Here is a 14269-nt window from a genome sequence, read left to right as displayed (position 1 = left end):
AGCCATGATGCTTGTGTGTACCTTTCTCCTACAGACACACTGATGTCAGGTCACAATTCTGAAAAACAAATAAAGCTGTCTTCTCATGTTCTCTCGTCTGCATTTCTACAAATCATGTTGCTTCTCCACCCCAATTAAGGAAATTTAGGCTAGAGTCGCTCCTTCTTTACAGAGAGGACTTGATACTGCGCCACTCAGAATCTAAGTCCTTGTCAGTCTTACTACAAGGAGTCTATTGCAGTATTGAAATATTTACAGAGTCTAAACATTTTTGCAAACACTTTTAGGATTAACTTTCCACTATTTTCCAAGAAGCCACATGTATATAATAAACATGTAATGACATTCAAATCAAGATCTCCTAGTTAGGCAGCTGCTGTCTGACTGCTGTGCCCAGCAAGCTTCAGGGCAAATGAGTCTCTTACCACCAAATACTTTTGCTTTCACTGAAAGTTCAGGTAGATGTTTCACTCTGAGGGCTGGGGACTATTTCTCAGTGTTACACAGCAGATGCACTACAGCAGACACTTCTCCCTCCAGGGAAAGTACTTTATTACACACCTGATAAGCTGTGGCAAGATGAAACTAGTCACTCATAATGAGACTGAAATGGAAACTACTTACCTCTTCTGAAGTTACTTGCAAAGCTAAGGAGATGTAAGAGATCAGCCAGATCTTCAGTCCTCTCTACAATTTTTAACATACATCCACCATTAGACCATTGTCGAATCTGGAGAGTTGTTTCCTCTATGAACAGAATTATCCTATGAATTCTGAAATTAAGTTTTGGTCATTTTATTGTCAAATTCCTTACAAGTAATTTATGTTTAATATTTGCATACACATTTTGATTTAGCTGTTTGCTAAGAAAATATTTATTAGGATTGGAAGTTTAACATAGTAAATCAATCACGTAACATTCACTGGACTTCAAACATAGATAAAAAATACCTTACAAAATTTTTCATGGAATTACACAAAGCAAATGCACAGGGTTTGTCTGTTTCTACACTGAATTAATCCCAAGCCAAAACCAAAAAATAACCCCTAAAAATCACCCCCAAAAAAGGCATGACAAACAGCATTTTTGTTATTGTTGTACTGCTATGTAATAAGCCCTTTTTACAAACATTTACTAAATGTTAAAAAAAATTTAATCAATTAAAAATGTATTCCATCTAAAAGAACTATTGGATTAACAGCTGATTTTTAACTGACCTTACGCCATGAAACTCTATTAATAGAGGTACTTTAGTCACTTAGTTTAAAATATGGAGAGTAGAGATAGAAAAAAATTAACCTTTAGTAGTCTTTAATATAAAATGCACTAAATTTTCCAAAATAAGAATATTATGACACACTGGTGCCAATTTATGCTGACAAAAGCTGGTATCAGCTTCTTTCTAACTAAAATTCATTTCACAAAACCTTTATATATTACATGAATATTCAAGTAAACTATTTAAAAATATTTAGGAACACAAAAATGGAATTATACAGTGTTTCAGAGAGATGGTTAATTTGGGAATATTGTCAGGTCTAACTAAATATATTTATAGATTTCAGTTTTTTTTTATTTTTAAGATCATCATCATATTACCTGATATTGCAAGGAATCCTTATCATTAACATTTGATATCTTTCAATGCATAACTTAAAATATAATGATTTTACACATCAATGTGTACTTTTTCATCACTGTTTCTGTGTACTGTGTGACACTGAATCACACTACTGGCTTCCCTTTGTAAAGTGCTGAGTAACAGCCAAATTACTTCAGATTTAACTGGAGATGATGGTGCTCAGTGTCTTGCAAAAAAATCACCATTAAAATGCTGTAACCAAACAATACAATTAAAAAACCAAACAAGTTCAGCTGAGCAGTGTGTTCACCAGTGTCAAATCTCTAACAAAACCCTGAAAGACTAACAACATTTTCTTGCAGGCTGCATTCTTTGTGTGCATCAGCTGCAAGAACATTAAAATAGTTTATTGATGATTCAAACACTGGACACCTTCTCTGGTTAAAGGCTCACTAGTTTTGGTCAACTGGCTTTTGGGAAACTTTCAGAGCAAAATAACCCATCAACAGGAGTTTGGAATGGAAAATGCCAACCATGCACAGTTATATTACTGCAAGAACTGAGTAACACATGCAAGCCAAAGGAAAGGTCAGGACATACCAAAGTAGCAATGGCTATGAAGTTAGTAAAGTTTTCACAGTGTTTCATACAGTCTTTAACACAAGTGCATCACTTACCACCACTTTTGCTCAGACATTTTAAAACATCTCTTGGCCATGCAGATCATTTTAAGAGAACAGCAAATTACACTTCTTAGGCATTTTTAGACATTAAGTACACCTTATTGTTTTATTTTCGTATTCAGTCTTATTAAACAGACGCTTTCAAGATATAATCATTGTGAGTGTTGGGCTTTAACATTCCTTCCAATTTTGTGGGATCCTGAGCACTAAATGCCCAAGGAACTGGTGACACACACAAAGCTAAGCTGTGTTCAAATAGCCCAAGATATTACACAACAGAAGGAATGGGGAATTTCTTATTTGCACTCCTAAAGGTCTTTCTTCCTAACCTTGAGATGATCCTAACCTTGAGATGGTTGAATTTTACTCAGTTGTTCACACCCATCTTTGCCTCCTGGAAACATTACTCTAGTTGGGTGATTTATGAAAAAGTAGTACTAGACTCAAAAACACCAACAACTTTTTTTTTTTTTCTCTGTCCAAAGAACAAAATACACATTTTCTTCCCCACTTGGCAAATTCTATTTGACGCCACATCACCACCACTCAACATTACTTCATAAAACAGAGACTTACTCCACTGTTGGACACAGCAGGGGAAAAATGTTCAGAGGATAAATGGGAGGCTCTTTATCAGATATAATTGCTTGCTCGTAAGGAGAGAATCCAGCTTCCCCTCAATTAATTCTTTCATAAATTAATAATTTGTTAAAATCATAGTCACAAGAATTTTAGCTATTACACAAAATTCAAGTTTAAAAACACAAGAATAAATTAGTTACAGCCTTGTAAACAATTGTTCATTTACGTAACATACTTTGGGGGGGGGGAGAAAAAGTTCCTCTATATAATAAATCAGACAGTACAAGGCACACATCACACTTAAGAATCCAAAGTGATAAAACCAGCAGATGTCTCCATCTTCTTTGTTCGCTGGTGTAATTGTGCTATAAACACTGTAAAAATATGTAGATTTGTTTACCTTACAGTCATTTGGGAATATTAATGACTGTGCTTTTTCTGGTAAAATATTTGTGCTATTTTACAATACAGTATGATTTGAAGCTCTTGGAATGGATCTTCTCAAATGTTCTCCACAAAGCTGCCGGGGAAAAGGCCAGTTTTTCCATTCCGTTGCAGAGTGCCTTTGAACCAGCCATCCTCACGTTTTTTGTGTACAAAAACAATGTCACCTTCCTTAAGTTCAAGTTCTGCTTCACTCTGAGGAGGATAGGATACCACAACCCTGTACCTGTGTAATCAGAAGAGAACAGTTTTATTTAGGTTATTTTTCCCTTTTTCCACCCTGCCCCCTCTTCCCCCCGCAATGCTTTAAAAAATACTCCTGTGCATGTTAAGACTTTGGAAAACAAGAAACTGCCTAGAACTGTTTGCTGAGTACATAACAACTTAAAAGATAAGTACATATTTAACAGAAAATAACAATTAGCAATGTAATGAATTTCAGTCAGACGTATGCATCGTCTACCAAGCCTTTTTTTCACTAAGGCTCCTATAAAAATACATGGTTACTTAGATAACAGGAAAAAATAGTAAACAAAATTTTGGATATAAATTTGCAGATTAATTCAGGCAGCATAACTCAGCAATAATCAAAGCATTCACAACAGTAACTGGACATAACTTCTAACTATATATTTAATATGATATTACCCCTGGGAAGACTCTGAAGGAAAGGCACTGAACAGAAAGAAGCAACAAAACATATTCATTTGCATTATTGTTTTAAATTCTTTTCATTTTTCTTCACAACTTTCCAGGACAGAACATGTAGCATCTTATTTGGACACATCTGCACAATTTGTGTAACATTTGTGTAAATTTTTTTTTGTGTGTTCAATAATTTTCTTAAGGATTGATTAAAACCCAAAAAAAACCCAAAACCACAAACCACACACTTTTTTTTTTTTTTTTTCCCTCCTTCAATTTTCTACAGCAAAAATCACATTTCAAATCTGAGTGGACTAAAAACAGGCTATGCTGTTCCGTCTCTGTTTTTAAACATGCGTAACACCACTGAATTTCTTCTACCACTGTTTCAGTTCACATCTACCTAAAATTTAAGTTACATCTCTGCAGACAATTGTGTCAACTTCTTAATCAATTTCTCTGATAGATACTGCAACTCACTTTCTAGTTAACACAACCAATAATGTCTGTATATTGAAATCAAGTAGAATCCATGACTGACTGTAGAACTGAAAAGCTTTTAAGTTTAAAAGCCTTAAACTAGGAGATGTGCTGCTGTGAGCAACTTGGGTTTTAATGTTGACTTAGGACATAAGAAGCAAGTATTTTTAATAGACTCTAATTAAGACTGTAAACTACTCAGGCAGGACAAGATAGTGAAGGATGAAGAACTGCAATGAAGCTACGAAGAACTTCTACTGATGTAATAAACAGGCTGCTTTCAAGCTGAAAATCAACCATCACACACATAGCACTAGTTTTATCCAAAGCCCAGCCTCTTAAAACATGGTTTTCAATGCTTACACTGCATTCTGTCTAATGCTGCCTTGTAAACAGTCCAACCTGAAGCACACTGGCTTATGTTTCTAATGCCATCTGTTAGTAACCTGTGTGCTCTCCTAAGTGACAGACTAGTCTATTCTATCCCTGGCTCCTGTCTTGGTGTTCAAAACCAACAGCTTTCCAAAAAACAATCTTCTCTTTGCCTTTCCTAGAGGTTGCACAGAAATACTCTTCTTCTGAGCTTTCCACAGTTTTGAACTCCTTCAGCCCTGCAGAAATGCACTACTTCTCATTAACTTTTAGCTTCTTGACTACTTTGATACCCATCTTGTCATCTAATGCCTAAACCAAAGCACAGTATGGCTGGTGTTAAAATGTTACTTTACTATATTTTTCAATGTTTCATGAGAGAAAAACCTATCAGCCTTTGCACCTTTAAATCACATCGCATTCTTTTCTTACACAAATGATCAAATTTTATGCCACATTTTACAAATTCTGTTTGTCCAAATTGAGGTCATCAGGTCCAGACTCACCACACATTCAAACAGCTGTCTGTTCAGATCACCTTTGATCAGCTATGGAATAAACCCCTCCTTTTCTATTACTTGTTTCACAGTCTACGACCTACTGCCGAAAGTACCAATTTCGTGCAGAGTGAAAAGCTTATGCTTCAGCTCAAAAGTTCATTGCCAGGTCCCTGGAGAAAAATAATCACGTTAACTAAGCGTTACCTGTGTTTTGGAAAAACACGTTCAATCCCACGCTACAATCTTCCTTGCTTCTCGCTCTATTCAGTATCTTTAAATGTTTTGAATGTCTGAAGGTCAAATTTGCAGATCTTTCGTGGTCACATAAGCTTTAGTATTTTACATTCACCTAAGCTGCACAGTATATGTTTTTCTGTTTTCTTTGTCTTTTTTCCTTAAATTTTTCTTTTTCCTCAGTCTTCAAAATATTATCCTAATTTCTTTTAACCAGGTAGTGATACCATATCATTTTTTTTAAAAAGCACTTCAGCCTCCCAGAAGCAGACAGTGTATTTGCCATCAGTTCATTCCTGATTTTCCTAATGCATCTGGCTGTATCCCACAGTGTTTTTGCACTTTGTGAATTTTATTCTTCTTTTGAGGTGGGAGGTGGTGGTGGTCCATCTTCACAATTTTCCATTCTACTTACAACTTCTAATATTGGCATTTCTCACACTTTTCAGCAACATGAAGAAGATTGTATCTTTAATGTATTTCTCCCTTTCTTCACTGCTTCTGTTTCACTAGACACAAAACACTGCTTTTCTTTCCATCTATTTCTAGTTGATTTTTGGACAATTACTTGTGGTTTTCCTGATCACCACATGGACAAAATATTTTCTCACATGTAGAAAATTTTAGCTGAGGCAAACACAGAAAGCTGGAATTACTATTATTACAAGTATTATGTAACTTCTGGCTTTAGCTACTTTCTCATGCACTTAAAAATTTTACTTTTCAACTCACTTATGCTCTGCTGTTGTGCAGCTTTTCTGTCTGCTGAGTAGGTGCAGATAATCTCCCACAGATAATCTACACTCATCCAGGGCAGATTGAAATGCATACAGCATTTAATTAATGGCATTAAATACTGCCAGATGTGATAAAACCTGATGGTCTCTAAAGCCACTAGCCAGCTCACTAGAAACAGATGTTACACCAGTCATTTTGTGGTGGATAAAATGATTTTCCAGAGTTGAACCAGCTATGTTGCTCTTAATTCATGCAGAATAATCAGCATAACTCAACTTCTAAATCCTCTAGTCACCTTTGAAAATAAAACATGAACACTAATAATTACACTGCAAAGCCAGAGTCAGAATAGAAAGAGTACTATTTCTTTTTCCAATTACATTGTGGTCTGTGATTGGAATTGTGAAGAGAAGAATCTTAGCAGGAGCTTTCTCTGTTCTTCAGCTTTTCATCAGCTTATTCTCATGACTATTTTCCTCCTCAACACCAAAGATACTATTTCATCCTCAGTATCTCTCTTAGGCATTCCTTCTTCCAGACTAATAAAGATTAGTCAATCCTTATCAATTATTTTGAAGATACTGTGTACAATATCAGTAGTAGGTATGATTAAGCAACATATTTTAAGCAATTCCACCTAAGGAAATAGAAACATGACAAGAGCACCTCAGCAGTATAAACATTAACCCTGCAATGGAAAGGACAAAAGGAACCCAAATGAAATCCCATTCAAATACACTGACCAGAATGTCACAGTTCTGAATGACCACCAGGGAGGATGACCTTGTGATGGCACTTCTCTGGAAGCAATAATCACTGAACTAATAATTAACAAGGATACAGAGATAGAATAAAAAGAATGTTTGAGCAAATGTTATTACTAGATCAATTTAAAAAATACAGCATAATTTTCTGTAAGTAGTTCTGAAGAAAAAAAATTAAAAAATCAATCATGGAAGTGAAAAAAAATTCTTTTTGTGAGGATGAAAATAGCTTTACACAAATGTCCACTGGTCATGTCAGATGAAACTGATATTCTTTTCACATTCAAACCATAAAAACATGACTTTGCCAAGCAGACTTAGGATAATGTGAAAATAAATGTTATCCTTAAAGAAGAGTCATGTTTTATTTTCCATCTGTAAGTCTACATCTAAATTCAGAAGTTTAGTATGATTGAAATTTCCAGCAAGAAAATTGCATAGAAACAGTGATAATCTCTTAAAAAATGTTAAAAGGTACGACAGAAGTGAGACAGAAGTAGAAACATACATACTCTCTAGCTTTTAACACATGAATATAGCTTAAGATCAAGGGACCTCTGAAAATACAATGGTATGCCCACACACCAGGAGCTAACAGTATGAGAACAAAGTCTACAACAGTAGTTCTAACTCAGTTCAGCCTGAGAGCTGTTACCATTGCAACTCCATTATCATTTTCAGTATCACAGAATCATAGAATCAACAAGGTTGGAAGAGACCTCAAAGATCATCAAGTCCAACTTGTCACCACAGACCTCATGACTACTAAACCATGGCACCAAGTGCCACGTCCAATCTGCTCTTGAACACCTCCAGGGATGGTGAATCCACCACCTCCCTGGGAAGCATATTCCAATGGCTAGCAACTCTCTCTGTGAAGAACTTTCTCCTCACCTCAAGCTTAAACTTCCCCTGGTGCAGCTTGAGACTGTGTCCTCTTGTTCTGGTGCTGGTTGCCTGGGAGAAGAGACCAACCCCCTCCTGGCTACAACCACCTTTCAGGTAGTTGTAGAGAGCAATAAGGTCTCCCCTGAGCCTCCTCTTCTCTAGGCTAAACAATCCCAGCTCCCTCAGCCCCTCCTCATAGGGCTTGTGCTCGAGGCCTCTCACCACCCTCACTGCCCTTCTCTGGACACATTCAAGAGTCTTAATATCCTTCTTAAATTGAGGGGCCCAGAACTGGACACAATATGTCACACAAACTGCAGATATAGCAAAAGGAATCCTATGACTGTTTTCATATTGCTTGTGTACTATCAGGAATAATGAAAAGAGATGGTCAGAAAACAGCCACTTCCTTCCCAGTCTGTGTGGTCTACTGAAAGCCTGGAAATTTGAAAATCGTAAGTGGATGCAAAAGACAAGTGACAGAACTTAACAGCAACTGCCTGGCAGTTTCAGAGTCCAGAAACTATGAGCTTTTCAGGCTCACTAGCCAGGACTGTGTGGTTGCCCTAGAGCTTGCTATGTGGAGTGTACAGTAATGGTGCATTTGAACAGTAAAAGTATCTTTGCAACAGCTGAAGAAATCATATATTAAACTCACTCATAGATAATTTCTCATATCAAACCTGCAATCACTTTATTTGAGTGTCTATTCCTTCCAAAACCTCAATATAACACAAAGAGTATAGAAATATAGACAAGAGTTTTGGTTGATAAGCATATAAAGCATTGTTAAAAAGTGAGTTTAATCTTGCTATAAGATCTCAGCATTTTTAAGCAGTTCTAGCATACAGTGCAAGTGTCAGAGAGTGGATTTTTTTCTTCATTTGCCTGAGTCTAACTGCACAGGATAATTTACCTTTCACAGACAAGAGGCCTGGATTCATTCAGGACTGGACCCAGGGATGAGCAAGGCTGCCGAGGTGGTGGTGCTACTGGAATAGAGGAATCCAGGGAACTTGGTTTCCAATGCAATGTCTCCTGTGCCATCCCAGAGACCTCGCTGTCAGTGGGACAAGACCCAGCTTTGCTGTGACCTCCAGCTGATGGTAGCTCTGGCCCGACTGCACCTTGTAGGGCTAACTCTGCAGCTGCTTGCTCAGTCTCCAGTGTTGGTGATGCTGGAGGTGACAATCGGGGCTTGCGTTTAGTAGATGCTCCAGAAAGCAGTTTCAGCAAACCTTTTTTTTCTTTCTGTAAAGCAAAAGCAGTGTCTCATTTTAGAACAAAGGCCTCCCATGAGGAGCCGAACACATCCTCCTGGTAGATGCCATCATGATCAGAGAGGACCCAAGTGGTAAATTACGAGGAGATATTAGAGACTGTACAAATTACCAAAGACAATTATGCAAATTGTAACAGAGAAAGATAATTATTAAGATTCTAATGAGAAAAACAGTAAGGTATTTAGACAATAAATTGGCTAAGTCCTTAACTAAGTTAGTTAAGGCTTGTTATAAAAGCCAAGGGTACTAGCCCAAAGGTCATCTAGAAAAGCGAATGAGGAGTTGGATTCCCACAAGAGAAATCTCTGAAATAAAGTATTTTGTTAACACAGAAGTTTCTAGGAAGGCATGAAGAGTAATTTTAAACCAAGCAGGGAGAAAAGTCTGCCCCGGAGGCTGCTGTTTAGATAAGTCTTTTACTTATCCTCCCTCAGTAAGGGGAGACCTTCATGATTTAACAGAAAATTGCCAGAAGAGGAATGCATTGTGTTTTGCTGCTCCGCTAGAGGAGAGGATTGTAAACATTCTTTTTGCTTGTCCAGACAGGAATCCCTGAAGACTATTCCTTACCCCGAAGAGAATTATTTAAGTAGCTTTTGTGTTTCTTGTCTTTTGGGGTGTTTTTTTTTCAGGGTGTTGCACTCTGAGTGAATTTAGTGCTTATGAGAGGTGCCAGATTGTAAGCCCTGGAGACAAAAATAAGCTATTTAACCACAGGAAGAAAAAAAATTTAAAAAAGCATGAGGAATGTGAGATATTTATTATAGTTTGCAATGCAGTGGAATCAGTGAACTATGAATGAAAAATCCTCTGTCCTTCCTCAATATCTCAAAAAACCTAAAGCTATTTCAGCAAAAAACTGCTGTCCAGCAAATAGGAAAGAAGAGAAACTCAAAGAAATTAACATAGTCCAAGTAAAGTTACCATAAATAAGTTTGTTTATGCTTTAAAGCATAAATAAGTTTTCTAAAGCTCTGCCTACGGGCACCTCAGTCTGACTTCAGTGGCTATGGCTAAAGTAATTTTAAAATTAAATCTAGGTACCTTCATTCAACAATTAAAAAAAATTAAAAATGAAGTGGATGAGATTAGTGTACAGCCTGTGATCGAAATCTTTGTAAGCCTCATTAAGGAGTGCATGTGAACGAAGTAGTAAGGTAAAGCCTAAAACATATGATAAGAAAAGAAAGTTGTAAAAAGAAGAAAAATTTGTAACTACAACACAACTGTAAAACAAAACCAGTTAGAAAGCTGGAGGAATGCTTCTGCCTACAGTGTAACAATCACATGACTTGTTGGATGGTGAGAATGAGTTTACAGAGCAGGATGCTTCAAATAGAAGGAATCACTACAGACTCCACTGATCCACCTTTAGAAATGACAGTTACATGCTTTTTTCCTTTGTCCCGTAAACATTGCTAGTGACATGTTTGTTATAATCTCTAGAGGCGTCTGTTTCATAAAGAAGGCAACCTAAAAAAATACCGATTTTGTCAGACAATTTTATATGTTGCTGCAACATAATGTGTTTTGGGTTTGCTGGGTTTTGTTTGTTTGGGGTTGTTTTTCTTTGTTTTGTTTTAATTTGGCTTGGTTTTGGTTTGATTTTTCTGGGGGTTTTGGTTTGGCTGGGGTTTTTTCATTATAGTCCTATTAGTTTATAGGTACTTACTGATAACATTTGCTAACCTTACAACTTTCTGAAGCATTCAGGAAATTGACTGCAGGCTTAAGAAAAACAAAATACTTAAAATTCCAACAGTCAATCTAATACTTCATCTGAACTTTACCCATTCATTTTTTGTTTTTCCTGCTTAAAGCATGAAGTTGCTCCTCTATTTTCACCCTTCTCTAAGGTCTGTTCTGTATTTTATCCATCCTAAATTATTCTTGTATGGCAAATAATAAATATGCCCATAGCTGACAAAATGGCTGCCTGAGTTTCAGACTCAGTCTTAAAAACCTTACAATGCTGCTATTCAGCAAATGTATCTCTTGCATGAAGAAAGTGAGAGAAATCAAGGGAATTATTTTATTCTCTACCCACCTTGACATCCTTGTCTGCTTTACTGATGGCAGCATTTCCACCAGCACTCTCTGGAGATGCAGGAGCTCCAGGGTGAGCGTTTACAGTTCTCCCACCAAGATCTCCCTCCAAGGACACAGCAGCAATGTTGGGAGAATTCAAAGAAGCTGCTGCACATGGCAGTGGCACGGTTGAGCGGTTCACATTCACAGCTGTGACGTAAGAAGCTGTATTTGGAAGCTGGGGCTGGAGCTGCTGGGAGGCAACGGAGTGGTGTGGAATGATCACAGCTGCAGGAATAAGGCATGCTGAACTCTGTGCTTGTATGGGTGTGACTGCTGCCGTAGGTCTTTCCTGACTGTGTGCAGCAACTAGAACAAAAGAATGAAACATATGAGTTTGTTTTTTCACAAGGCAGAGGTAGAGTCACTGTGTGGTGGCTAATCAGCCCCAAGAAGCTTCCTTCCTACCTTTGGAACTTCCATTTATATTACTGTAATTATGTCTCACACAGCATCAAATTTATCTCACCAGAATAAAGAACTATGCTACCCTATTTGCATCAGTATGCAATCAAAGAATAACAGCACTCCAACTACTGTGGGGAAATCCAAACTGCCACGCAAAATGCTTCACATGCAGATGGAGATGGAAAGTGAAGGCTGCATTTCAATTCACAGGAGTTAGCTAAATACTGACTAGAACTTGTTCGTTCCTTTTAACATGCTGTGTAGTTGTCAGGGCACATAAGATAAAGTAAGAAGAAACACTCCTTATAAAGCTGCTAAAAATATAATTGGATTGTTTTCCCTCAACAAGTCACAAAATCCACAACAGATTCAGTGGGTCTTTCAAACAGTAATTACAGTGACAATTACTTCTATGAGTGGTTTCTCTGAAAACGTAAGCTGATGTCTCTTGGGATGATTAAATTTAGAAGTGGATTTACTCGTACCCCTGTGAAATAAAAGAACGTCTAGACTAGGAGTTGTGGAGTAGTGCAGGATTGACTACAATAACCTGTGCCGCAGCCGAGCTGCAAAGCACAGAGCTCTGCATGAACTAATTTGTCCGATCTAAGAAACAACATTGCTACCATGTGTCAAACACAACCAAGTTGGTGAGGTGACCCAAAAGCACTGAGCGGTATGAAGTGCAGGCAAAATACATCATCCCAGTGCTAAGTGGGGTCATCTCTCGAGCTTGATGCATGCACATCTCATGTGTCAATTCATTCTGACTTTTCAGATACTATTTAGAGTTTTGGGCTTGCTGTAAGTAATATCCTTGAATTAAGCCTCCAGCACTTACTCTCTTTATTTTGCTCTCTGAAGATTCCCCTGGTAATTTGGTTAGATTGCATCAGCAGTATCATAGAATTGTCAGGGTTGGAAGGGACCTCAAGGATCATCTAGTTCCAACTCCCCTTCCATGCGCAGGGACACCTCAGACTAGACCAGGCTGCTCAGAGCCACTTAAAGCCTGGCTTTAAAAATCTCCAGGGATGGGGCTTCTACCACATCCTTGGGCAACCTGTTCCAGTGTCTCACCACCCTCATGGTGAAGAACTTCTTCCTAACATCCAAGATGAATCTACCCATTTCTATTTTTGTTCCATTCCTCCTAGTCCTATCATTACCTGACTCCCTAAAAAGTCCCTTGCCAGCTTTCTTGTAGGTCCCCTTCAGATACTGGAAGGCCACAATAAGGTCTCCTCGGAGCCTTCTCTTCTCCAGACTGAATAGTCCCAACTCTCTCAATCTGTCTCCATAGGAGAGGTGCTCCATCCCTCTGATCATCCTCATGGCCCTTCCCTGGACACATTCCACCATGTCCATATCCTTCTTGTAATAGGGGCTCCAGAACTGGATTCATTACTCCAGGTAGGGTCTCATCAGAGTGGAATAGAGGGGCAGAATCACCTCTCTCAACATGCTGGCCACACTTTTTATGTAAACCATGATACAATTGGATTTTTGGGCTGCAAGTGCACACTGGTGGCTCATGTTGAGCTTCTCCTCCACCAGCACCCCCAAGTCCTTTTCTTCAGGGCTGCTCTCAAGCCACTCACTGCCCAGCCTGTATCAGTGCTTGGGATTGCCCTGATCCAGATGCAAGGTCTAGGTATAATAGAGAAGACTGTCAAAGTTCGCACATTTGATATAACAGTCCTACAGTATTATTCCCAATTACAGTATCTACAGTAATAACCACCAATTCTTTCTTTCTTAAAAACAAAGCACCAGTAAATGCTATTTTCTGATACATAACCTCATCCTCTGTAGCAGACCCTTCCTCATCTGAGTACTGTGAACACTTCAAAAAGATAAAGAGAGTACTGAAAGATTTTCTGCAAAAACCAATTATTACTGCTGCCTTCTGTTCATGAGACAAAGGCAAGTTTTCTTACAAGTAGCTGCTATTCTTCAAGATATGTCTATGCTCACATGCAATCAATGGAGTACTACTATAAAGTCATCCTATTTCATACGGTTAATCCTTTAATGACAGCGGCAGAATATACTTTTTTTTTCCTCATTCTTTTCAAATAAAGAAAGCATACCCTGCCTCAGCAAAGGGGATACCAAGCAATGTCTCACTAAGATCATTTTTAGAAAGATCCTTGAAGTCCTGAGCTAAACTGAAACTGATGAACAGCCCTGCAAAACGCAACACTGATCTGAGAAGCATCATCAATATAGTAACACTCAGCCAAAGGTGCAAGGGAAAGCTCAAAGTGATCATATTTCATATGATGACTACAAGGTTCTCTGTAACTTTTGAACATTAAGCAGTCATTATTGTTTGAGTTCTCAACTCCTGTAAGGGCCAGGTCTGTATTTGTGATTCAACAGTACACCTTTACACCAAGACACAATGTCAAGTGCTCTCTGAAGAGAGTGCAGTCCCTTTGATTTTTCCATTTTGGACCTGAAAAGTTGATGGGAAGTGTACTGTCACGTTTTCCAGCTGAATGGAACTGTACACTAATTCACCTCGACAGCAGTGCAGAGAGAGAAATGCTTTTGGAGGCCACAGTAGCTTTA

General features: G+C 38.0%; 1 protein-coding gene across 2 annotated transcripts in view; it reads right to left on the bottom strand.

The window, feature by feature from the left end:
- Window positions 1–443: 443 nt before the first annotated feature.
- Window positions 444–14269, bottom strand: part of SH3RF1 (SH3 domain containing ring finger 1) — an 82280-nt gene continuing 68454 nt past the window's right edge. For both annotated transcript variants that reach the window (XM_068137123.1, XM_068137124.1), the window contains exons 10-12: window positions 11244–11593; window positions 8830–9164; window positions 444–3518 (exon numbers count right to left, since the gene is read on the bottom strand). In XM_068137123.1, coding sequence (XP_067993224.1) covers window positions 3350–3518; window positions 8830–9164; window positions 11244–11593 — 854 coding nt within the window. In that variant the 3' untranslated portion in view covers window positions 444–3349. The remainder of the gene's footprint in view (window positions 3519–8829; window positions 9165–11243; window positions 11594–14269) is intronic.

The sequence above is a fragment of the Melanerpes formicivorus genome, unplaced genomic scaffold, assembly GCF_026170545.1.
Source record: "Melanerpes formicivorus ecotype bairdi unplaced genomic scaffold, bMelFor1.0.p_v2 SCAF_4, whole genome shotgun sequence".
Taxonomy (NCBI): Eukaryota; Metazoa; Chordata; class Aves; order Piciformes; family Picidae; genus Melanerpes; species Melanerpes formicivorus.
Note: the sequence above shows the minus strand (reverse complement) of the source record. Positions and strands in the feature narration are given on the sequence as shown.